The sequence below is a fragment of the Fistularia commersonii genome, chromosome 16, assembly GCF_037954325.1.
Source record: "Fistularia commersonii isolate RoL2024-O1a breed Wild chromosome 16, RoL_Fcom_v1.0, whole genome shotgun sequence".
Classification (NCBI taxonomy): domain Eukaryota; kingdom Metazoa; phylum Chordata; class Actinopteri; order Syngnathiformes; family Fistulariidae; genus Fistularia; species Fistularia commersonii.
The window spans coordinates 15,459,280-15,486,576 of record NC_141299.1 but is presented as its reverse complement, the minus strand read 5'-3'; the positions used below and the strand labels follow the sequence as shown (position 1 = coordinate 15,486,576).

At 42.6% G+C, this 27,297-nt stretch overlaps 1 protein-coding gene across 1 annotated transcript in view; it reads right to left on the bottom strand.

Moving 5' to 3' along the window:
- Positions 1-1,705: 1,705 nt before the first annotated feature.
- The window catches only part of nr5a2 (nuclear receptor subfamily 5, group A, member 2), a 61,987-nt gene continuing 36,395 nt past the window's right edge, over positions 1,706-27,297 (bottom strand). Inside the window, exons 6-7 of the mRNA XM_086162122.1 lie at positions 24,354-24,501; positions 1,706-2,668 (exon numbers count right to left, since the gene is read on the bottom strand). Of these exons, the coding sequence (XP_086018248.1) occupies positions 2,421-2,668; positions 24,354-24,501 (396 nt within the window). The 3' untranslated portion in view covers positions 1,706-2,420. The remainder of the gene's footprint in view (positions 2,669-24,353; positions 24,502-27,297) is intronic.

The window sequence follows — 27,297 nt, the reverse complement described above, 5'->3', positions numbered from 1 at the left end:
TCTAAGTTTGTGTTTAACATGCGTGTTGCTGTGGGATGCAAGATTGAGGGAGAGTATCCTGTTAGCATCCTGTCCTTTAGTATCCTGTCCAAGTGGGGAAAAAAAAACTCCCTAGAGAGGAGAATTTTGCAAACCTAAAAATGTTGAAAAGAAAAAAATTAAAGCCCTGTTTCTTAAGTTTGGATAAATTATCAGAAGTCACAGATGAGCAAGAAAAAGATGCAGTCTTTGGTGCAAGAGAAAACCGGAGTGTGGGTGTAAAATTCTAGGAGAAACATTAATACAGGACAAACATATTACGACACACTGGCTGGAAGACAACATCGTAAAATGTACAGACTTAAACTCCTGTTGAAGAGCAAAAAGAAATAATTCCCCTTCCTCCCTTTATTTCTTTCTTTCTCACTGTCTTCCCTCGGAGAGCCCATTATTTCCCAACCCCAAATGTGCATTTCGGAACCGCTTGTGGAAACAAAAACAAAAACAAACCTACAGTAAACAAATTTATTTTAGTATGTAACACAAAGATGGAAACCCAGAGATGCAATAAATTATCTTCATTATTAAGCGCAACCAGTGACATACTGTACATCAAAAGGTAAAAGCACTGTTAATAAAAAAGGAAAAAAAAAAAAAAGAAAAAACTACAAAAAGGGTTGAAAGTACAACTGAAACCTTGTACAGCAATACTTTAGAAACAAATGTTTGAATGCCAGTACACACAGATATAAATTGATATTTTAAGTTTGATTCCTGTTTGATTTTAGTGTCTCACGACATAATTTAAGTACTGTTTAATACAAATAAAAAATCAACACTGTACACACACAAAAAAAGAAAAGCAAACCAGAGCAATCTTTTTTTCTACATTTTTCTGATTTCTTTTTTTTTTTTTTTTTTAGGAAATCATTGCTTTTGCAATTTATGCAACATCACAGTTCTCTCCCATATGACCAAACATGAATGTAAACACCTGTTGAATTATTCTTTTTTTTTTTCTTTTTTTCATTTTTACATTAATACTTTATATATATATATTTATATATTTGTACATATTTTCATTCACATCTGCACGGTTAGCTAGCATGGTAATGAAATAAGGCAAGACTCACATAACTGTGACATCACAAATCTTTTTTTTTTTTTTTTCTTTTCTTACAATACTGATTATAAAGGTTTTTTGTAGTTTCCTTCTTCTGTTCTGCAGCAGGCTTTGGTCTTTCTGGACAAAGGCGATGCCTGTCCAGAATTGGGTTTTTGTTTTGTTCCAGTTTTGATGAAATCATGAAAGGATGGGTGCTTTTTTTTTTTTTTTTTTTTTTTTTTTATCTTTTTTTTGCAGGAAAAAATGGCTATAAATACAATTGTTTCAGTTGATATTAAGTGAATTTATTTAACACTGGTCTTTTTGAGGTACATTGTTTAAAATGGTGACGGGAGGTGACATACGGAAGTGGAACTACAAAGTGACTGTGAGGAGCAAATGACTTCTATTACAAGAGGAAACAAAAAAAAAAAAATGCATTTTCTTCTTATTATTATTGGCCTGTTATGATTTTGTTAAATGAAAGAAGATCCTTTTTAGACCTTTTTTTTTTTTTTTTTTAACCAACATTTCTCAGTTTTTAGGTTATGTCAAGCTGCCGCTGCAGGTATGTTGTTTTGAGTTCAAAACCAAGACGTGTACTGGCAGGTAAGAGTCTTCTCCTGTTGTCTGTTTTTTTTTTTTTTTTTTTTTTTCTTTACGGTACCAACAATGGATAAAAGATGGTTGCAGTGAATGAGCACACCAGAGGGCCATCAACTAAAAAAAAAGTTATTCTGAAAGACTGGTGGAGGTGCGCCGCTTCCTTTGTCAGCACAAAAAGCCTCTCACAGTGTCACCATGTCCACACCAGTTAAATGATCCTAAGTTTGCGCCTGACAGCCTGGATAGTCTTTGTTTGTGCAGACAATTAGATCCCATCTTGTAGCGTTTGTTTCAAGTGTTTGTTTTTCTTTTTGTTTTTTTTTTCCCCCGTCGTAAATAACGTCCGTGTGCTTCGGAAGTGGCTCTTCTCTCAAATGTTTTTTTTTTTTTTTTTTCTTTCTGTTCATGTTTTGTCCTCCAGAATCCAGGGATCCATATGCCTTGTCCTGTGTGTGTGTGTGTGTGTGTGTGTGCATGCACATAATCAGTTTCTTTGCGTGCGCTTCGCCACCCCCCCCTCCCCCAAAATAATTGTTTCAAGTGGTAAATTGAGGGTCATAATGGGCTGAATATAGACAATGGCTGCCGACAGCCTGTTCGCCACGCTCTGCAGTATCACACAGACAAACGTGGGGAAGAAGGACGAGTTTGATAAAATACTTATTTTGGAGTCTTCTGGCCGCTGCAAAAGTTTTCCATGTAGCTGCATTGTGAGCAATGCAGTCTCCTCCTAAGCTCTCTTGGCATGTAGCATTTCAATGAGCAGATTGTTGCACGGCACATCGCCGTTCAGGTGTTTGTAATAAAGGTATTCTTCGGCCTGAAGGCTGATGGCTCGAATCTCGGGCAGCCGGAGTAGCAGCTGACCAAACTTGTCCGTCTGCTGTGGATAGTTACACATGACGTAGTCCAGCAAGGCCGCGTTCACTTGCTCCTGGACGCTTTCGACCAGATGGAAGTTCTCCAGGTTCTTCACGTCTGCAGGGGGAAGGACAAACATTTGTATATTACATTTGTATTTGAAAATGAAATCCTTGTCGGGGACTGCAGGGATCCGATTGGAAAGAGTACATATATCAAATTATCCCCACATATTCGATTTGATGGCGATTGAAGCGGGCAAAGTGGCAATAATTCAAAGGGCTTGTCGTTTGTAGCAACACGGATCAAGGGCCGATGTGAGGATTTTAATTCTCTTTCATTCTATTGTCGCTTATTCTTACTTTAAAGAGGCCTTCAGAATGAGCCGTATGATGAAATCTCTACCTCCTCCTCTTTTTTTTTTTTTTTTTTCTCCCCCTTGAAATGTCTCTCGAGACTGCGATGTAGGAGGATTAGGTAAAGGCAAAAAAGGCTCGTCCTCTGAGATTCATTCCCCGAGAGTCCATGAATTATGTAGGACAAAGTCCCAGCAATAGCTGCTCCTTAACCTGCTGCCTCGGCTGACCTTTTTATTTCTATTTATTTATTTTTTTTACCTTCTGTCAAAACAAAACAATGTGTCCTAATGAAGCGGTGACAAAATAATATCTCCCCGAGACGCCTTGCATTGTCGCTTAAATTCTCGCACGATAAAAGCGCCCGGTATTGTTTCTGTGGTCCGTTCGGCTATTAATTCATCTCGCGAATCATATTTTAACATCCTTTCAGAATCCTACCTCTCCGCACTGCTATAAGCACTTTTCCTCGGCAATAATAAGCTCACCGGGGGCTCCGGCAGATTATTGCAAGACAAGACAAAAAAAAAGTGCTAAATGGATAATGGTGGACCACAGCGCTCTGTGTACTTGTCATGATTATGAAGTGCAGGGCTGCAGAATATTTAATCAGCTATTGCTCTGTGTGTGTGTGTGTGTGTGTGTGTGTGTGATCTTTTATTAATCTGTTTGACCCCAGGTTGAGTATGCTCACAGTGGGCTAATGTAAAATGACAGAAACCTGGTGTCTAGTTGACAACAGTAGACCAACACACACACACACACACACACACACACACACTTAAGATTTCTCCCCCTCTCGCAGTTAATCTCTACCTTTCTCTCAGACACACACATATACTTAGACAATAATCCATGAAAATACATACAATTTTTTTCTCTCTCCCTCTCTGTTGTGCGGTTAGCCTTTCTAGCACACACTCACACACACACACACACACACACACACACATCCACCCACCAGGAGCATTAGGAGGGAGGAGGAGGGAGATAAATCAGCAGCTAATGAGGTCTAGAGAATGAGAAGTTGGTCCTTCAAGGCACGTCCATCTATGATGCACTCTACCATGCTATTACAATCTGTATGCGTGCGTGTCTGTCTGCTCCGGTGGAAGGCATAGTCGCTTGTGCGTGTGTGTGTGTGTGAGCTGGTGTGTATCATGCGCATGTTCACCCTGACCTCTGGGTGACACGGCGGGGGGCTAAATAAGGCCAAGAAGAGGACAGGAAAAAGGGGGTGGGGTGGTGGTGGTGACAAAGAAGCCTCCAAACAAACATAACGTGCTTTTTCCTGCTGTCACTCAGCTGTGTGACCCCCCATCACACTCCTGAAGCAGCACCAACGCCGCAAAGTGTTAACAAAGCCTTACATAAGCTGACCCAACGGGGTCGCTTTCAGCTCCGGCGCTGGATCGCCTCCCACGCGGGTCAATCAGAAAATAAAGAGGGTCTGCGTTTATCGCTACATGAAAGAAATGCGGGCTAAAGTTTCTGAGCCGTGCAGAAAGTTTGCAGCGACGCCATGTTTCCTCATCCAGCCAACACCCGCCCGGTATTTCTGTGTAAGTTTTAAAGCTTTTTACACTGAATTTGAATGTTTGGGGAGAAATAGCCTGTCCTGGAAGTAAACATCAAGCGATGCATTCAAAAGTTACAGTTTCTCAAAATTCAAAATAACACAAAAAATAAACAGCAATCAGTCTGAATCCTTCTTTTTTTTTTCTCTCCCCTTCAAGTAGATTTGAATTTCAGCCTCACAAACCAATTTTTTTTTTATTAATGAATATTCTCTTTTTTTTTTAAAGACTGAAATCGCATCACTTGACATTCGATGATGTCAAAAATAAAAGACCTACTTTGACTTAGCTTTAATTAAGTCCGTGACATGACAGGACATCGAATAAAAAATAATAAGAGGTGGTGCCATTGTTTCTCTGATGGATTTCCGTGTGTGTGTGTGAGTGTGTGTGTGTGCAAGCACATGTTGGGGGAGGGAGGTTAATACAAAGAATTAGTACCCAATGTCTCCCTGTCAAGCTGATTAGAGGAAAGTGAGGCAAAAGATCACATTTTAATTGCTAATTTCTACGAGGACTCTGTTTGATTTCAAATAAAGATGAATGAGGGCGAGTGAAATTAAAAAAAAAAAAAACAGCACAAATGGCAACGTTTGATTTCTTTCACAAATTGCAAAATCAGTCTGTTATTAATGGGGAAAAAAATTAAAAAATTATAAAAATAATTTTGCAGAGCGTCACGTCAGAGCCGCTCCTCGTTCACGGATCCGACCAAAGTGCGAGAAGCGATGAGAGATTTAAGCGGAAATCAAGAAAAGAATAGTCACATTACAATTTACAAACGTTGTCAGGTTGCAGCATTAAATGTGCTAAGTGCTTTTGCCTTTTCAGTCATTGCCTCCTATCGCCCCCCTCCTCGCTCTTCTACTGTCTCTCTCTCCTTTTCCATCTCATCGTTCAGTCACTGTGGGACTAATTATCAACTTTTTTTTTTCCCACAAAAAAAAAAAAAAAACAGCCACAGTTCATTGCAGCGCTGCGTCCGAATACTCAAATGGAAACCCCGAGGTCCCGCAGAATACATTGTTTCATTTGACAGGCGATCATGCTGAAGCCAGTGAACTAATGGAAAAGCGCACACACACACACACACACATACTCATCCACCCATCCACAGAACCCTTGAAATTTCCACTGTGCCTTTTAATTAGACCAGATCTCCACTATGCTGTGAATGTGTGTGTGCTCTTTTACACTCTCACTGCCCCTTACAATCAAGTTGCTCAAGGGACACACACACACACACACACACACACAATGCGTGTAGGCCCATTTCACATCCACTCATGCAAATATCCACCTTATGACGCGGCGCATGCCCGACAGGGTGGGCATGTGTTGTCACAAATTCAGGATATACGGTAACTCGGTCTCGTAAGGCCGAGTTTTTAAAACCTTAATAACTAAACATGATAGTTAACCTATTTTTCACCGTTTCATATCCAAAGATGGGTCATGAATCTTAAAATATGTCAAATATTTGACCGTCTTATCATACTGTGAATCATGGAAATAGAATCGTGACACATCATTTTTATTTGTAAACACGGACGTGGTTTATTATTTCCTTGACGTTACCTAGACCGTATCCTGCTATTTCCCCCATTTCCTGTTTTGTCTTCCTAAAATGAACTGATAGCACTCGGGGCAACATTTACAATTTTTTTTTCTCAAAACAACTCCGTGTTCTCGCCATCCCATTTTTACTGCCGCCGTCCGATCGATAAACATGTCAGTCACGTGCTGCTTTCAAAACACGCGTTTGCTTCTGTGTCCAAAAACAACACATAAAACACGCCAGTCATAAACGGTAATTGAGTCAAGTGCTGTCAGTAAACCAGCAGACAAACCAGTTAGTTCCTGTACGGTTAGGAATTAAAGGCCCGCCTCTCTTTCCAATAGGACTTTCACAGGCCTTTATATGAGACTATCAAAGCGGGAGCAGCTTTTACTACGACTGCAGAGCTTCAAATAGGAGTTGAACCCAAGTTCAGGCCTCTTTATTGCACCCTGTTGGATTGTTATGAAATCACCGCCATCCACCGCTACTTTATTCATGATTAATCTAACTCGCCGCTCCCCTCCAATCAGATCGGAGGGCGTCGACAGAAGAAAATCCACCGACCTTTGATTCTCGTTGAGTTACAGGCACCGAGGTAGCGCCGAGGACCGGCTGCCGTGTAGAAATATGTTTTCATACGGTGAAAATGTGTGGAACTGTGTGTTTGTGCATGTGGTGTTAGAAAGCAGGGCGGCAAGGTCAATCAAAGCAAATACAGCCTGTGGGGCAAAGGGGCGATGACCGCTCGGTTAATAGTATCATTTAAGTAGCCCATTATCTGCGTTATGTTGCCGTGCCCTGCTTCATTAGCTCGCTTAAGTACGGGAATATTGCACCGTTCTTTATCCCCGTTTACTCCCACGCTTCCATAAACTTGTGAAATTCTCCCACTTAAGACGCGCGCTCCAGCAAAACATGCATTCCCCATAGCATTTACCATGGAAGGGTGTATTTCTCGTGGAGGTGTGTCTTCCTGTTTCCTCAACAGGAGGCTGTGCTTTCCCATTAGAGAATCACAGTCCTCACCTATTTATGCCAGCCAGCAAACACGTTTCCCTCGTACCCTTGAGATCTCAGCTCAGTTGTTTTTCCTCCAAGTCCCATTTGGGGAATACCCTCTCAACGCTAAGAAAAAAAAAAAAAAAAAAAACAGGGGGGGAAGGGGGTGTAACTGGGGCTGGATATGTTTCTTAACATGTATTGGGTGATCCTCGCAGCTGGCCGTGTTGTAGACAAACAGGATATCTTGTCATTGTAGATTTGTTACATTAAAGAGAGGCGTGTAGTCTATATTGAGGATTTGAGATTTGATTATTATCAATAAATCCCCTTTTGGGGCCATTTGCAGTTTCGGGACGCTGATAAATGCCGAAAAGCCGATGTCAGTATCTGACCTTTTCTCATGTATAGTTATAATTGAGACTTTGTAAACAGTACGATAGAAAATAACGGCTATAGTGCAGATGTTAATTGGTGGATTATTTATTTGGCCGATACACGCCACATGGCGCACCCTCATAAACAATTCAACGGACAGTTTAAGGGGGAGTCGCTGCAAAAAAAAAACAAAAAAAAAAACAGTTTGTGTCAACATTAATAAATGTCATTTCCTGTGCATTGGAGTGTGCTCATTTGCATCAAATCAAATTAAAATAATGGAATAGGGTTCAAATAGCATCCTTTACATCACTTTATTCTAACCCATCTTAATAAAGTATTTATATTCCAAAGTATCCCTTCATCCTTTGTTCCGTCTTTGTCCTTCAACAGAAGAAAAAACTATTCAAAGTTGTCAGAGTTCACATTATTTGATAAATTATTGGCAATATGCTCTTTCAATCATACCGCCGGGAACCTGCCAATCAGAAAGAGAGACTATTAAGTTTTGATCCATGTAGGTATTTTTCTTTGCTGCTTTTTAAGTTGACCACTTGCTTTGACCATTTCAGACATTCGGCGCAGCTGATTTTAGGTCACACATATATTTGAATGTCGGGCGGTAATCAGAAATGTTACATTGCTATGCGTCGAACGTAAACAGCGATAGAACACGCTACACTGACCCATGCCACACAGCATCGCCGTGCGGACCTCTTATTTTTGCATATAAACTTGAAATGAACACAATCCAATGCCACCATCTATATTTCATACACTGGGAAAAAAAACAAACAAAAAAAAAAACCCAACTATGTGGATGTCAAATCTTATCATTACATTCATGAAAATTCTTATCAAACCCTTAAGAAACCCCAAATTATCAGCGGTGGCCCTTTATTCCCTGGGCGTACAGTAACCGACAGTACCAATACGCTCTCTAGCCATCATGCAGCCCGATGCCTGGATTTTAAATCCTTTACTCTAACAATAAATAATAAAAACTATCTCACATTTTCCCGTCTCTGAAATCCGGCCATCAGTGGAGGTGAGCTTTTGTCAGCGTGTCAGAATAAGGCATGAAGGCTCAATTTGCCATCATCAACCCTCCACCCGACCCCCCTTTGGCCACCGAGGGGGCAAAATGCCATGCGGCAATGAAAGAGAATTAAGTAGGTGCGGTCCAGTTGGGGATATATTAAGTCAAATCTAAACCTTCACTGACAACACCGCTATTGTTGTTAAGCTAAACAGGTAGTGGTTGGTTCAGTTCTGTCGCCCAAGGACAAGTCGTCCAGCAATGGAGAGAGGTCAAGAGATAGGAAGGAAGGCGAAAGTGCCTAAGGTATGATAAAATAAACACGAGAAATGGTGCTCTGAGCTGGGGGGAGACAAGCCTCTCTCATTGCCTATGCTGGCTGGAGGTGCTGGGGATTCATCCTGAGGTGAAGGGGAAAACAAATTTACATCCTGTATCAGTTGGTCCTGTTTGTGCCTGTGGACTGCTCATTGAAGGCTTCAACAGATGGACTCCGCTCAGAATGCTAATATCGGCGGGACTTTTCGGACAGGACGTATGCATCGCTCGCTTTTTTTTTTTTTTTTTTGTTTGTTTGCTTGGATTTTATTCTCGCTCTCCTCATGAAACGAGGCGCTGTATGCCGCATCGTGAAACAGATAAACAATGATTAGTGGGATATATGATGAAATGAATGCATGTATGTATATGGTTCTGAGATGGCTGCTTGGTTGAGTGTCCGACGACCGGCGCTTCGGATCTTCGGTGACTGAATTTTGTAAGTTGCTTCGGGTAAAAGCGTCCGCAAAGGACCGGAATGTAATGTAATATTCTATCGGGCGACATAAGCGACCCAAACACTTTGAATTTCACAAGTTTGTCTTCGTCGCATGTGATTCTAAATCAAAGTTGCTAAAATGTTCGTTAGCAGGAACAAGCAATGTCATAGGTAAAAAAAAAAAAATTACTTTTTTTTTTTGAATGAGCAGGAACAACAAAAGTTTTCAAATGGCAAACTTTAGTTTGTTTCGTTTTGAGGTTTGAAATACCTCGTCGACCGGCCCCGTTCGTTGCCGTTCATTCCTGGCACGAGGCGAACTCGCAGGGATAGAGACGATATTGTTGAGAGGGGGGGGAAAAAAAAAAAAAAAAAAAAATACATTGTCTCAGCATTATGAAAATCCATTTGCCAGAGGGATACTGAGAGACTTGAATCAGCAATGAACCCGGTGCTTAGCCCTTTGTGGTCCCTCTAGTCTCCCCCCGCCGCATCTTAATGCCCCCTTCCTCAGCTCCCTGGAGGCAGAACCAAACGCCTTTCAATGAGTCGACCTCAGACACACCCACAGGTCTCCGCTCCCTAACCTCCCCAATATTGTCTGGATTGTACAGGCAGTTTAACCCCCACTACAACCCAAACAGCTCCCAGTCATGTAGCCACAAGGACTTAACAATGTTAACATTTGACTGACAAGCTTGAATCTAATTGACGATCCAGGAAATTAAAAAAAAAAAAAGGAAAAGTCACTACCTAATCCAAAGGAAATAGAAAAAAAAAAAATGATATGATATATGCTCCGTGGCTCTAGACTTTTACTTCTCACTTAATTTGTACCTGTCAAGCACAGTAGACGGAGGCCGGGTATGTTTTTCTGCGTGTGTGTATGATTTCGCCGTCTCCGCGTGTGTGTGTGTGTGTGTGTGAACCTCGTTTACATTCAGTGCACTTTTGCACCCCTTGGCTAATTACACACAGGGTTTGTTTGGCGGCGGTGGGAGGGGCGGGCGGCGTGGAGGGGCATGTCAACCTTTCTTGTTTATGATAAAGTGACAGAAAATCATTGGGGGGTCAAGTACCCCCCGCCCCCCACACCCCTTCGCTCCCCAACTGCCCTGAAAACTCTTGCAGCGGTGGAGAGGGTTCCTGTTGTGGGAAGCCTCCCCTTTAATGAGACCATTAAAAGGCCCGTCTCCCCGTCAATAGATTTCTCTCATTCTTTCTCTGACAAATTTGAATTAATAATTCAGCGCCAAGCGCCTGGGGATGTATATTTTCAGCATGAAGGACAGTTAATCCATAGCATCGCCCCCCCCCTCGTCTTTCACCCCCCCCCCCCCTTATTTCTTTCGCTCCCTTACATTCTCATTTCGCATCCCGCTCTCTCACCGGCCGCCTTTTCTCATTTGAAGTTGAAAGGCGGCAGGTAGAGTGCTGACTAAAGAAATAGTGTCCCGCTTGATTTACACATTTACTTATAACTTCTTGTTCTTAGTGAGATTTTTTTTTTTTTTTTTTTTTCTTAAGTGCAGATGAGGTTTTTCAGTATTTCACACCAGCCGCACTTAGGTTTGATGCAAGATGGCATGTTTGCCACTCAAAAGCCCGAGCTGATTCACACAAGTGGGGATTTAATGTTTCTGCTGTAACAAATGCTACGATTACACAATCTAAGGAAATGAATAATCGGACGCTGTATCGTTTTTTTTTTTTTTCTTTTAAAGGCATTGTAGAGCCGTTTCCGAGTTTGACCGGAGAGATTGCATGGAAAGAGACGGAACAGGTCTTTTTCAGTCGCTCCGGTCCGTTCGCTGGTAAAACCGCACTGAAAAAACAACAGAATATTCAGGAAACACACGATTGCTTCACTGCAGATTCATCGAGGGGTGATTTGCTCGGTTGCTCAATTTGTCTTACGACCAAAGTGTGTTCTGGTGTAATTCAGATCCAGCTGGCAGATTTAGTAAAAAATTATATAAACCCTGCAATCAACAGATGACTATTATTTTAAAACTCATGTAATACCAAGGCTATAATGACGCCCGCTCGCCGATCTCTTTTCCCAATTCTCAATATGCTTGTTCTTTGCAGGACTACTTGAGTGCAATTTTCGTCCGATATTTCAGGAACTGGTGATCAGTTTTAGACTAAACACTAACCGCGTCCGCGGTGCATTTGGAAGTACTTATCTTAGGTTTTCAGGGGCAACGTTTTTTTTTTTTTTTTTTTTTTGTAAGTTTTAGTCTTAAAAGCACTTACACAGAAACTTTGCAGGGTTACAATGTAATGTAGACATACTGTAGGCCTGAACAGCAACGCCAGCTGGCTTGAAAGTATTACTGACAATCTGCCTGTGCGGGTGTGTGTTTGTGTGTCTGTGTGTTTGTGTGTCTGTGTGTTTGCGTGTCTGTGTGCGTCTCTGGCCCTGTTTCAAACATTTTTCAACAGCCTTTCATCGCGTTTCCTTTCTTTAGGGCGGTATGTTCCAAGCCAACGGAAAAAAGCCTTAAAGTTCTGATGACATTTTTTTTTTTTTTTGTCGGCGTGAAATCCAATACGTACGGTTTACTTTTTAACGTTCAGTTTTCGTGGAATAACTATCATAATATTGAATGCTTTGGCAGAGCGGTTGGCGCTTCCGCCTCACAGGAAGTAGATCCCTGGTCGGATTCAGACAGCGAGCCTCTCTGCGTGGAGTTTCCATGTTCTCCCCGTGTTTGCGTGGTTTTCCTCCCACAGCCCAAAATCCCGCCGCAGGTGAACCGAAGACACTAAAATTGCCCGAGTGACCGTTTGAACGGTTGAATGTCTTAAACTGACATGACGGTTGCGCGTCAGGATATGCGGCCTGTCCAGGGTCCAGCCTGAGCCTCGCCTCTCACCCAGTGACAGCTGGGAAGGCCTCCTGCAACCCCGACTGCAGGATAAGCCAGAATTAATAAATTAATGATTAATAACTTGCATTGAGAACTATATATTAAGCAAACCCTTACTGTAGATCAGGGGTGTCAAACTCATTTTGGTCGGGGGCAACATTCGGCCCAATTTGATGTCAAGGGGACCGGACCAGTAATATAATTACATTAAGTACATAAGTCCAAATTTTTCCTTTGTTTTCGTGTGAAGGAGGTAAACAGGAAAATTGTAAAAATTCCTTATATGTCATGACCCGTTTCCTCTGAAAAATATATGGCGAATTAATAGTAAAAATTGAATATTGATATTCAATATTAATATTAAAAAAGAATTCATGAAATTACACCCAAAAAATATTGTTGAGTCAAAAGAGAAAATCTTGTCACAGTGGGAAAATTTGCCACCAGAATTTATTAGAAAGTGGATCGGTAGCATGTATAAGAGGAGGTATAATGTTTACCAGGCTGATTGGTGGCTAATCTGGTTATTAAATCAATCTTTTTATGTTACCTGTTTTTTTTTTTTTTTTGCTATCGTTTTTGTGTTTTTTATAGAAATAAGAAAAGAAAATATCGTTTTAACAATGTCACTAGATGTTTTTTCATCAAAAAAATCATTTTGTTTTCAAATTTTGAAGCCAAAAAAAAAAAAAACATTGTAAAATTACTTTTTCATGCACGTTTTTTTTTTAAACCCACTGCATAAAACCCCCAAATTCAAATGAGAAAAAACGCACGGGCCGCACTAACACAAGGATTTGATTTCAGGCAGGGGGCCAGAAAATATTGTTCAGAGGGCCGCAAGTTTGACACCCCTGCTGTAGATAAATCACAATTCCATCAAATATCGCCGTGAAAATTCCTCATCAATCCATCGGGGAAATCTATCTTTAAAAGTTTCAGTAGATAAGAGACATAAGAAAATACCTCAATCCCTAAAACTTAAACAACAAACAAATAAACACGACGAATAAAACAAAAGAACGGAGCAAACAAATAATAGCCTGGCGAAGGAAATGCAAAAGAGAATATGATATATTTGTCTTTTAAGACAGCGGAGAGATCGGGCGTCATTGCCAAAAATATCATCGCGGACAAGAATGAAGAGACAAGTAAAGAGCTTTGATGGTCGGCGGGTGGGAGGTTGGAGTGACAGGGTGGGAGTGGGGCTGGAGGGGGGGGGGGGGGGCGACAAAAAAAAAAAAAAGACAGCAAGCCAGGGCACCTGTTGGATCATCTGTGCTTTCAAATGTTTAATCACTGTCTCTGGTTACACACACACAAACACACACACACACACACACTATACACACAGACTTATAGCCCTACTGTTCTGGTCAGAAGTATCCTGTAACTACATTGTCCAAAGTTGCAAAACACACACACACACACACATGCTGGAGGAGGGGGTATAATGTTATATCAGCCACCTGACCACCATATAGCTTACCGTCACCATACTTTGAACGCATGCCTGCGCGCATTCGGACAGGAACACAATGGCTAGCGATCCACATGCCGGGCGGCGCTGCGATTCCAGCCGGCTTCATTTGAGAAAGCACAGAGGTAGCTGAACGTAGAGGATTATTTGTACCTCGACTTAAAGAGCAGTTGTTGTTCCGTGTAATGGGCCGGACGCCGCAAGATAATTATTTGCGATAGACCTCGGAATAAATCAATGAAACAAACGGTTCAAAAAAAAGAACCCTTATCCTCGCTACTCCGCTTGGGTTTAATCCAGGCTAATGTCTTTTCGATTCGGTATGTTGTAACTATTGGCCAATTAATAACGCTAATAACCCCATCTTGAGCATGGATGACCATAAATACCATGCCATAAAGATCAGACGTAGCTGCATGAAGGACAGTTCCAACAATAATACTATAGCTCTTACCGCACCGCTGGGTAAAGGCGTGAAGGGCTGCTGTTCAGATTTACAACCGTAGAAATGATTGACAAGACGGCTGTGTAAAGCCGGTGGTCCATCTGATTGGATTCGTATTTTGGAACATTTGACCTGTGATATTATTAAGGACAAAGGGGACGCAGCGCCAGCGACCCTTACCCCAAGAATGCCCGTAGGTGTTATTTTTGATTGACGGATTTGTTCGTGATGCGTTGCGGAGAAAAAAGAAAAGGAGAATGACGAACGTTCCTGCAGCTTCTCAGCTCTTTTTGACGGAGTGTGGAAACGTTGTTGTTTCCATGCACCGTAAGGCGGTAAGGCCTTATCGATACAATGCACAATCGTGGCACACACACACACACACACACACACACACACAGAGGCAAAGTCTTCACCCTGTTCACCCTGTAGCGCCGTTGTAAATCTGGAGCTTGTGAGTGAAACATAGGCGCTCCTTCGACGGGAAGAATCAGCAAAGATTTGTTGGCAGTTTGCGGCTCTAAGTTTATGATGCTCTTGAGGAAATCATCTCAACGTTGTGGTTGTTCACACAATGCTTATGCGGTGAATATTACAGCCCGGTAGCAAGGCTAAAAATACAGCTGGGCGAAGGGGCAGCTTCTCTTCTCGCTGACGTGCAAAGGTAACTTTAGGGCAGTGACTCCACTGGAATATTTTTAATGATGTCTTTCTTAAAGTTTCAATTATAATTTACATTTACGGTTTTAATGTGAGAAAGTCAGCTTAAAATAACAGGATCCTGCAAGGTGTTTGACAGCATCTTTGCCCGGCATACTGCACCCTTGATAAAAACAGAACCGTTTCATTACATTACATTGCATTACATTACATTACATTGCATTTGGCAGACGCTTTTATCCAAAGTGACTTACAACAGAGGACATAGGGACTGCAAATAACACTTGCAAATACAAGATGCACAGGAAATATACTGAACAGTAAGCTTGGGTTAGTGAGTTTTTTTTTGTTTTTTTTTTTGACAAAGACATACACAAACATACACACACACACACACTGCATAGCCTAACTCGGTGCCGAGCCTGATCTGGGGCATCAGCGCAGTTTCACGTACATCATCCACTAAATATCACTGCCGAGTAGAAAACTACCGTCAAGTTTGTTGACAGCGACTGTCCAGTAGAGGTGTAGAACCGCAGGTCGTGCACATTGTTTTTGTTACCTACTCGGTAAAAGAGACCGCATTCGCGAGGAAGCCGTCTCTATTTGCGTGAGGTATAATAAAGGCGTATATTAAGTCTCATGAAACCACCGTAAGGAATTTAATGATATCAATTCCGCAAATCTGCAGGGAGAGGGATTTTCTGCATCGCTCAGACGTATGCGCGATTTCTTGTCCGAGTCTTTTTCCCTGACTAATAGGAGCCTGTTCTCCGCAGGGCCCCAGACAGCGAGAGCCTGTCCTCCCCACCCCAAATACAAACTCCGCAACCTTTAATTGGAGAGGAGTAGCTACCTAGCCGGCGCAGCATTGGGACCCGAGCCGTGGCCACTGAGAATGCATCAGCATTAGCATCGCTGCGTACCGACTTGTACATAATGATAACCTCAAGCTCAGGCCGGTGGGAGCAGCCCGCGCACACACACACACACACACACACACACACACGTTCACACACGTGCACACACATGCATACATTCTGCACACAGATGCACTCGCTCTCTGCCCCTGCCCTCCTCCCCTACAGGCAGTCACGTAAACAAGTAAGTGTGATGCAGCCCCAGCGGTGGGCTGTTTGCTGATCGGAGAAGGTGCTGGGGGAAAAAAAAAAAAAAAATCTGTTGCCGCCGTTCGCTGAAAAGTGTGTGTAATGAACTTGACTTCCATTGATCGGGGCCGAGAGCACAGAACTGGGGGCTGTTTGTCCCAGAAGGGCTGCCATACTGCTGCTCAGTAGCCCCTCATAAATGTTTGAGAGGTCTCAGCCAGATACACACTACCTGGGTGTGGATTCTCTGTTCAAGCACACACACACACACACACACACGAGTTAACGGCGCTGGTAGATGGACGGACAGGTGGATGGTGACTCGGCCGCGACAGAGTGCTGTTTTCAGTCTCGCGTCTCGTTCCGACGGACGCGTTCGAGAACAAGGGGATGTTGAAAGGCGGCCGCAAAAAGTATGTGTGTGTTTTGCAATTTCGTGACGGAGGAGACCACTTCACCTGAGAATTTAATTTCAAACCTCTGCCGCTTGTCTCGCTTTCGGGGGCGGACGGCGATATTTGCGACCCTGCGGGAATTTGTTTGGGGGCTCTATACCTTCCCGGGCGGTGCTTCCGAGCCGGAAGAGCCCACGTGCTCTGCACGTGATTGATATCACTGCAGATATCACTTAGAAAAACACCTGAAGTGTCGGGCAGATCATCCATACCTCCCGTTGACTGCTAAGTACCAGCTGGCAGGAGGTCCTCCACGTTATGCAGCTGGTAATAAAAGTTGAGTATTGATTTTCTGTAGCAGCTTGTAACTGTTAATGTTCAAACATCAATAGCCAAAGCAAAGCACTGGTGCCTTAATAGGAGACCGAGAAGGTGGAGGGCACGAGCTGAGGCTGACTTTAAATCACAGAATCTATCCCTGCCAATCGATAAGACAGTAACTGCAAGTGTCCCTCTGCTTTCCTAATGTTTTATAATAAACTGACAGCCTGTAATAAGGCCAAGGGAGACGGAGGGGAGGAGATGGAGGGCAACAATTTCTCCCTGCATCTATAGCTTGTCCACCTTAAATCACCCCACACGGGAGAGCAGGAGTGCAGAGGATGAGCAGAGGAAAATGTTCTGGGTTTTTTTTTTTTTCTTTCGTAAAAAAAAAAAAAAAAAAAAATGGAAAGAAAACTTTTACAGGAGCATTTTTTTTCTGTTTGTACTTACTGCTACAGTACTTAGAGAGTGTATTGATGTGGGAGGGGGACCAGAGGTTTCAGAGATATTTCCCGTATTACTTTTTGCGGGGCAGTGAGTTAAAGGGTGTATTAAATCCCCGTGTCGCTATGGCGCTGCGACCGGACACGGACCGACTCTGCGACCCCATCCCCGCTTCATCAATCCGCTCGCCAACCTGAAAGAAAGCGAATAAACAAAACGATCGCGTTCCTCTATTGCTAAAAAGATTTCTTTGTGCGCTAAATGTTCCCAACGCTACTTTAAACGTGACTCCAGTACCGTCGTCGCTCGGAATTGTCCTTTTTTTTTTTTTTTTTTTTTTGTTCCTCAGTCATAAACAGACGCCGCGTCCATTTACAAACCCCCTTTCCAAACAAGCCGGTTTATCATGATGGTTTAAACATCCCCGTCTGAAACCAGATAAAGGGTTTGAACCACATAAATAGTTGTAATATCTATAAAAAGACAACACGGTGACAAGCCTTAGTTGTAAACTGGAAAGCCGGTTTGTAGATAATCTGGGGAATGTTTGTATCCCCGAGTTATCTCAGGTGAGATATAAGACCCGAGGGAGTCGGGTCACGGGCGATTCTCAATATCCCCACCAACGCCGGCACCTTGCTGCAACGGCGACTTGATGACAGCATCCCGCAGGATGTAATAGCGGCAAACTCGTAACCTGGTGCTTTTATTGCTTGATAAAGCCTGAAAGCCTTTTTCCCCGCAGCCTCATTACATGGAATTCCCAACAAAGTGGCAGGCCGCGTCTGGAGACAACTGTTTTGCCATGTTAGATTTCTTAGGCTAAATCCGAGAGAAAATAGGCGGAGTACTATGTTCATTTCTTTAGGGCACTCTTCAAGCTACTCCTGATAAGTTAAAATAAAATGGAAGGAAAGCCAGGACACTCAAGCGTTATTAGCTCGGTCTGGCTCCGACGCGAGGCAAACTTTGCGCGATCGGCGAGGGACTTTTTGTTTGTTTGTTTCCCCGTCTGCCGCCTCCAGGTAGCTGATGGGTGGTAAAAAGATTTGTTTGAAAAATAGATGAGAGTCCAATAATTTTCAATCAGCGGCTGTTTACCGAGCACTTCGAGCAAGCTCCAAAAAAAAAAAAAAAAGAAGTGATGAAGAGCACTAGATGTGCCGGCAATATGCACGGGTTGGATTTTATGACCCTTACAAATGAATCCATTGTCAAAACCCCTCACAGTCGCCGCCACTGTATTCCATTACTATTGCCATCATACCAATCCAGTCGCTGATTCTGTAATTTGTGGCACACAGGTGTAAACACACTCCGCATTTGTTTTCGCATTTTCATGCACGATTCTCAAATTGCGTCCGCGGCAGTGCCGTGACAGACCGCAGCTTTGTGAATTTATTGTCCATGGATTCCCTTGCTTAACCCCCGAGCGGGTGTTTTGTCCATATTTTTTATTATTTGGGAAGGTCTAATAGATTTGTTTTTAAGCAACAGCCCCCTCCCAAATCCAGGAAAAAAGAAAGAAACAAAACAAAAAAAAAAAAAAAAAAGGGGGGGGGGATGCTTGTCTGCTTGTCCTACTCCGGCGAGGGAAAAGAACTCGATTATTGGTCGAAGCAGAACAACCAACACTCGCGCTCGCCATACTTTATTTTTCTATTGATCGGGTCAAAGGTACACATGATGACTCAATCCTGTTGACGTACCGCCGAGCCGAGGGCTGGCGGGCGGCATGCAAAAAAAAGAATATTGCTATTACGTTGCTTTTAATTCAGTTATAAAGTGTTGCAGCGGTTATATGCTCCATTATTTGGCCCCTACGATTGTCTCAGTGGGTGTAAATATTGAACCATCGCCGCCTCCTAATGTTAATCAATCCCTGAACCGAATTCTAAATGATTTGGTTCGTTTCAGGAAATGAATATTTGCCAGGCTTTATGGGGGGGGGGTGAGGTGGGGATGCATGAATTAGTTTGCTCCCCAGCTTACCGGCCATGGATCAGGGCATTGATTCTGAGCAGCCTCGGATGTTGCTTAATTAGGACGTACCTGTGTGGGAATTATGTATTCTCTATCTCTCTTTTCGGTTTCTCCGGCTCTCGCTCGTTGTTTGGATAGAAAAAGAGAAACATGAGACTGTAATGAAGAGAGGGTATTTCTCCCCTTCCGTCAAGGTTAATTACATGCGTTGTGTTTGTCTCGTTGTCAGCAGTTTGGCGTCTGACCTCTCGGGGCAGAGGAAAAGAGAAAGAGTTCGCCGCCGGTGCGAGCTGGGCAGAACATGTAAATGAGCGCCTCGTCCCGCTGCACAGCAGACGGGCTCGCACAAGAAATCCGGGGTGCAACCACACTTTTTTGGGGCTTTTTTTTTTTTTAACCAACTGAAAATGGTCTACCGAAGTATATATCTATATTTACGCACGCTGAGTTTACTTAAAATGCTTGGTACATGTCGGCGTTCCTCGCAGAGCTGCATGAACCGTAGTGGTCCCGCTGACTGAAACTTGTTTATGATTGGCCGCCCCATGTGTCAATCAAGTGGCGAGCGCCGCTTGGATAAATCTACTAACATTTAGAAAATATCTTTTTTTTTTTTTTTTTTGTCTCATGATCTACCCGCTCTTCCTTTGCAATCTGCTGGGCGATCGCAACTAACGTCTTGGAAGCCCTTGGTCTAAATGGCAAGAAGGACGCTATCCATAAATATAGGAAATAGTTTTAAGACTTGTTTAACTTAATTAAATTGAACAGGAGCGATCGCCGTCAGTTATAACCTGTATATATACACATTTTATATATTAATAATCCAAGCTTGAGAAAAAAAGTTGGGTTTAAAAAACACATCTCTTCCGCCGATCAAATGCTACTACTAGTACTGTGCTATACTATATGTATATATATCTATATTTATATATATATATATATGTATATATAGTGACTGAGAGGACACAATTTAGTTTAACGCTTTTGTTGGAGGTCGGATTAGAAAACGAACATCTAGCAAAGGCTGGAAAAATGATTTAAGAATAAGAATAAGAACAACTTTATTTATCCCGAAGGAAATTGTTGTCCCAGAGTTTCAAGTAAAACATAATAATAATAATAAATGATAGGAGGAAATTGTATAAACAGTATAAAAAAGGGAGGAGACTAAGAAATACAAATAAAACTATAAAGTGTCTAAGTAACAAGTCTCAAAGCTTTTATTATACATATGTATATAATTACACATTTATATGTAAATACATGTAGTGTTTGATTGATCGACTCAGCAACTATTTTGATAGTAAATTATCATTCAGATTGATAGTATTTAAAGGGGACAATAATAATTATTTGCAATGCCGGTTGGAACATGATGACAGTTTCTGAATAGATTTCTTGCCAGACTTAAAACACAGGATTCAATATAATAACCGTGCTATTGTTAAAAGCGTGGTAAGAGTCGTCCGTCAAAAAGATCGGGGTGTCACTGGAATTTCACAAAACAGGTCTCACTTTGAGAGAGTTCTCTTCTCTATAAACTTTTCGCAGCGTTTGTCGGCGCTAAACGCTTCAATTTGGTGACATCATTTAAGGCTATATCCACAAATCATCCCGCTCTGCTGGGAGCGTTTACCACTCTGCACCGTTCTGGCAGCGACTCTGGTTCTCCTTACAGCTGATAAGGACTGGCAGCGCTTGTCTCCCCCAATTACCCCTAATGGGGTCTGACCTGCTGAGCCGGGCTCACAGGTTGCTGGCTGAACACTCGCTGACCTCTGTCAACGCATCTGCTTTGCCGCTATGGAGGCTGTCTCTGAATTGAAGTTAAATGTGGAAAAAAAAAAAAAAAAAAAAAAAGTCATGTTGATTAACTGTGATTCCATTTTTCTTTTTCTTTTGGCAATCTTGGATTATGGGGTGTCGCGCACGTGCCAAGCGGCAAAGAACTCGCTGAGAAATCTGTCAAAAGATAAGGTCGGGGTAGAAAGGCCAGTACAGTCGGGACTTGAGCGTCTCACTGGTCGCCGAGTTAATGACGGGAACTCTTTTTGAGCTTCTGGAGCCTGAATCAGAACCTGTGACCCGGTCCCGACCTTTGACCTGTCACCTGGTCGCATAAACAGCCGTCTGTCAGTCTTTCAATTAAGCTTTTAAATCTTTTAAAAGGAAATCAAAGTGCCATTAGTGGTGGTCTGACACCAGACAACTAGTGGTAATTCTTTACTGAACTCTGACCCGGGTAACACTCTCTCAACCTTTAATGGCTGTGACTTTCTCCACTCACTCACACACACACACACACACACACACACACTCACACACACAACAAACACATTCATTGTTCACAGTCCCACAGCCGCCGAAACAGGTCGATGGTAGCGGAGTGATAATCTCTGTCTTGATAGAGCGCAAAAACCTTCGCTCCAAATGAATGACAGGAGCGGCTGATGCAGTAGAAGGAGATGGATAGAAAAACGCAGGGAAAAGATGGGGTGACTCTAAGCAAGCACAACACACACACACACACACACACACACATACAGAGCTCTGGACAAGTGTTTTCTCTTTGCCGGAGTGACATCTACATCCCTGTCTTTATCGACAAGTGGCTTAACTAAGAGGTCTCCTGGCAGGAAGGAGGTGACTGACTGTTCCCGGTAAAGAAGCGATGAGGGCAAAGACGTAGCGGCTGGAGATAAAGGGAGAATTATTGTGGAAAATCTAGGGGAGGAAAACCTGCAAAAATGGAGGATGAATATACTGCTCAAAAAAATAAAGGGAACACTTGAACAACACAACTTAACTCCATGTCAATCACAGTTCTGTGAAATCATAGTGTCCACTCAGGAAGCAACACAGATTCATTTTGACTTGTTTTAAGGACATTACATCAAAGTTGGATCAGCCTGGAGTTTGTTTTTACACTTTAATTTTGAGTGTGATTCCTAATCAGACCTCCATGGGTTGATACAATTGATTTCCATTGATCATTTTTGTGTGATTTTGTTGTCAGCACATTCAACTGTGTAAAGAGCAAAGTATTTCATAAGAATATTTCATTCATTTAGATCTAGGATGTGTTTTTTTAAGTGTTCCCTTTATTTTTTTGAGCAGTGTATATTCGCCCAGTACAACCGTACACCACAAAAAAGCTCCTCAATAGTGACGGATGAAAACAATTATGTTCTTTACCCAGATGTGTTTTAAGGTCTGGGTTTTTTTTTTTTGTTTTTAGTGCCATGGCGTGGTGACAAATGTAGTTTTAGGAAGCATAGAAAGATCTGGGTTGGCGGTGTGTGCAGATTGTGATTGCATTAGCCGTGTCCAATTTTGATGTTGGTCACCCAAAACTGTTTCCCATATGGACTTGCGTAAAAAAAAAAAAAAAAGGAAATATACATAATGGCTCATTATTTTAAGTAACTGATTTACTCTACCAAATCACATGATTATAACTTGTTTTTTACTTTTTTTTTTTTTTTTTTTTTTTTTTAAGACGACTTAAAGCTGTCACGTTGCATGTCGTAAAAAGATTGAATAAAGCAGATAAAGATCTCTCCGTAGGTTTTATGTTTCATTTCTGTCTCCCAACAGCCGAGGCAGAGCTGCTTTCATGCTTCATTTGGCTACCATTTGTATTAATTGGCTCTGCCGTGTGTGAACATACACACACATATGCACATTCCCTCGGTGAAATATATGTTTCGAGCATCTCAAAGCCAATTACGCACACACACACACACACACACACCTCTACTCAGCTGTGTATGATGCGAATCAATTCTAAATCTCCTGGCTTTACATTGCCGAAGCCACTCCCCATCCCTCGCCACACCATTACCTCCACCGCCGATACCCTCAGCCAGGTCTATGCCGCCCGTGTCGGGTTTCTTTAGCGGGAGGCCCGGGCAACGGTGGAGAACAGGCACTGCCGGGGGCGATACACATCCCTTAGGTGAGCCTTTCATTATGGATGATGTTTCTGCCAAATTATTTAGACGCTGAGCCCCAGCAACACCCCGCACCCCGTAAAATACGCACAAACAAATGCATGCGAGCCCCCCCCGCCCCGCCCCGCCCCCCGCCGCCGTCTCCGACTTGACGTTTGCTCTGTCACAAACATTAAAACATTATCCCGCTTGATCACCGCCGTGCATGTGTGTGTGTGCGATACTCTCCCGAGCAGTTCATTAGTTTTTCTTTCTTTGTTTAGCGAGGGTACCGAAAAAAAAAAAAAGCACAAACCATGTGGATTATAGATAGATGGGGAATAACTAAGGATCAGCATTCAGCATACATATCAGCCCCCCCCCCCCTTATTTCTTTCGGTGCTGGAGTTCGGCCGGAGTAAATGAAGCCGCCTTCGTGTCACCGGTGCCATTTATACAACAAGTTTGATCAAATGTGTGTGTGTGTGATATTTGTTTGTGTGTCCCTCAGAGGCCATTTGTTGCAGACTTGTTAGGAAGCAGACAGAGATCATAGTCTCCTGGTAATTTCTGACCTTGGGTTAGATGGCAGCAGCTTTGGTTTCTGCACAAACACACACGTACACACATCCCATAAATGTACCCCAGTTCTCCATGCCTTAACTAATGTTTCAACTTATCCTTTCCCTTCCTCATCTTTGCAACTCCCCTGCTGCCAGTCTGTTTGCAGCCTCGTCGTCCTTCGACCTGTCTGTTCCGAATTCTTAGCTCTACCTGCCTCCCGCCCATTTCCTCGCTATCCCGCCTTATCATCCTCCTTCTTCCGTCTTCCCATCCTTTCCCATCTCCCTCCTTCCCTGCTCAGTTTATCTGGATCCGCTTCAACTCCCTACTTTCCTGACCTGGAAAGTGCAGTCTGAGAGTAATTAATGATACATGTTCCATTCCAGCTGTAAAAAAAAAAAAAAAAAAACCCCGCTCTCAGTCCATCCCTCCACCGTATCGCAAAACCTCCAAGCTCACCTGTTTCTAAAAGCAACGTCGAATGTCTATAAATCATTCTTGTCTCGGGTTTTCCGGCCTCTGTCATGTCGTGTCACCGTGAACGTGTCAAAACGTGAACACGTTACTATAAATATTGCATTCCGACATTATTGTAGCATCCGCTCCTTCAACGGTAGCCGGCAAAGAAGATTCAAATCGCAACTCGTTGCCAACTGGAAGCCATTGTTCAACAAAACTCTGAAGTATGTCATTTAAATTTTTAGCATTTCTGAATTTAATATGAGTTCAATTCAATTTGTAAGTTCCCAATGTTTGCATCTCACAAGTCCCCTTCCGTTGACATCTATTCCTTCCTATCTGTGTCTCATTATTGTTGCTTTGTTATCACCATTTAGGTACCGTTGAGTCGAGTTTTAGCATTTTCAAGAACCTGTTGTTTTATTAAAACGTTCGTGCCGGCATACGAGCTTTCAACTCACCGAGGCTGAAAAGGACCAGGAACTTGAGGCACACAAACTCTCGTTGGTCCAGCTGCAAGGAGCGTAGTTTGGCCACCAGTTCCTGGGCGTGGCTCAGCAGGTTGTTGAGGGTGGCTCCGGCCTGTGACGCGATAACTGTATAGTCCACCTTGGAAAAAGAAAGATAATGACTTACGGTGGCTCTGCGGGTGAACACATAATGAGCGGTCAAAACCAAAATGAAACTAAACTAAAGTGTCAGTGTGCAAACCTAAAAAGTCACTGGACAAAAACTTTTCTGAACACCTACAATCCCACAAACACGCGCACACACACACACACACACATCCTTTTTGTGGGTGAGCTTCACATCTGCAGCAACAGCACGTTTGTCTGGGAGGCAAGTCCTTAGCTGCCACTCACAGTAAGCAGGACCATATTAAATTTTTATATTTATTGACAATTCATTACCATAATTGACTGTGCTAGGGTTTCCAGGGGAAGGTAGATGTTGGTGTGTACAGTTCCTAACGCTATGGGAAGAAGAGGATCCCTGGGAGCTCCGATTTGCAATTACAAACACCAGTGGATTTCAAATTTATTCATTGCGAAAATAGGATGTTTGGAGCCTATCTTGTATCCATGTTTATGGAAATTGGGGTGTTGAGGTTGTTGGAGCACCCCCCCTTGGCAAGGGCTAGGAACACATGGTGCGCTAATGGATTTTTTGTGTATGTGGCTTGTCACTGCAGTCTGTTTTAAATTTCAAAAAACAAAAAAATAATAAGGCGCCCAAGATCGAAATTTGGTGACATTATTTTTTTGTCATTCTTATTGTCACTTTTTTAATTCCAAAAAAAGAAAAAAATAATTAAAACCATAAATAAATATAGGCATAGATACATATCTAAAAATGGCTTTTATTTAAATACAAAGGTTTTTTTATTAACTAGAAGAATTATTTTTCATAACTCTATCAATTTATTTCTTTTTATTTCAAACTTTTTGTAAATTTGTGTGGTTGCAACACATCGTGATATAACGATCAAACCCCCGGCAAAAGAAATCGTTAAAACCTTTCGTAATTGAGAACAAAATGCATTCAAGACTGAAAAACAAAACAAAACTGGAGATCCAGAAAGTAATCCTTGTTTAAAGATTGTCCAGTAATATTGGTGGAAAGGATATAAATCCTGCTCGCTGACTTTTAAGAGATCTTGACAAGAGGAGGGAATGTTAACATCAACCAAACAATCAACCAAAGCCTTTCAAGTAACCTTGACATGACTTTTGTCATTTCCCCCTGATTGTCCACAATACAAACATCTGACCTTGATGACACCCCACATACTTATCTATACAACGCACCTTGGGACTGCGCCATAGATTTCCTCACTAAAAACGACCAGAGGCCTTGCTAACCCGGTGACTTCACCAGAGGTCAGACATGGAAAAGCATTTAAACATCTCTGGTCCCTTTTTATCTTTCAGTGAGTGGAAGGTTCTGTACTTTAAAATCACAGCGGGACATAGGTACCCCTTTCCTACTTGTATGCTCTACTTTTGAACTGCTGTAAGATGCAACTGTCACCTCAACACGGGACTTAGAGAGGCTTATAATTCAGTGTTTATGGTATTCGGATGAATCGGATCATGGAATGACCAATTTAGTGTCTCTGGCCGTCGTCCGACAAAGAGGTCTGCCGGCTTCCAGAGTTGCAGGTACCCTGATAGATGCTTTGTTACATCCTGACACTGCTTAGTGGACAACATCTACGTTCTTTCCCGGTCTTTTTATTAAATCTGCTTAAAGGAAAGTGCCAATATGAGGGTGGCTAGCTAGCGGTGGCCAGGACATTCGAGACCGTGATACCGGGGCTTAGGTACAGAGATCAGATCCCAGTGGTCACTCTTGTCCCTCTTCTGGAAGCTGTTCAAGGAGACCTTTGCAGACAAGGAGATTCAGGCTACTTGAGCTGCTAGGATATCACCGCTAAAGATCTCCATTGGCGTCATCCGTCCCGTGCTTTTGCCTCACGGGTAAAAGAACCGAGCGATTGAAATGGCCTTGTGGCGTGTCACGCGTTCCCGGGACGAACCGCACACCTCCTTAACCGCTGCCCTTTGCTTGCCTGTCAGCAAGAAGATGCTGACACTGTACCCGATTCTTGGTTCACCCCTTCTCCTCGACAGAATGAGCAGTGAACCAGAACCACACCACAACACAACATCGCTGGTATTTAACCAGTCAGCAAGTACGGCTCTCCTTTCTTGAACTATTTATTGGGTTAGCGTCCCGGAAGAAGGACCCCCAAAGTCATTTTTCAGTTCCCCTACCCCTTACCTCCTTCAAGCCTATTTATTGGCTGAATAAAACCTAACGCACCAACTCCTGACAGGAACTTTGGCTGGGGGGTCTCTAGAACCTGTTGGATCTGAGAATTATGGCCCTTTTTTTTTTTTTTTTTTTTTAGTTCTTTTTGGCCCGTCAGTACATGAACATGGAGTTCCTCTTTGATTTTTATCCTTACAATCTTTACCAGCGCTGCCTGACACAAGGAGATGTCGTTCTTAATTGAATTTTCAAATCTCGTTTCCCCCCTCAGAGGAGAGACTACACTTATACGTGTTACTCCCGAAAAGTTGTCCTTGTTTGCTTTTCCGGGGATAATTGTGACGGACTCATATCAAACTTAATTGCTTCATCACTCTTTCTCCACAGCGAGTCCTCAACTGCATTGTTCCTCCTCCTCCTCCTCTTCGCTCCGCATTCAGGAAGATAAGAATTATAGCTCAGTGAAAAGCAGACACTACCCCCCCCCCTTCCAAGATGTCAATCAATTTACATAAAATCAACTGTGCATGAAATAACTTCATTGAAGGATTGGACTGTTGTTGGTGATGCCTTGGGTTATTGCCTCCTAGCCTTAAGTAAAAAGAAGGGGGAAAAAATGCTATAATGTCA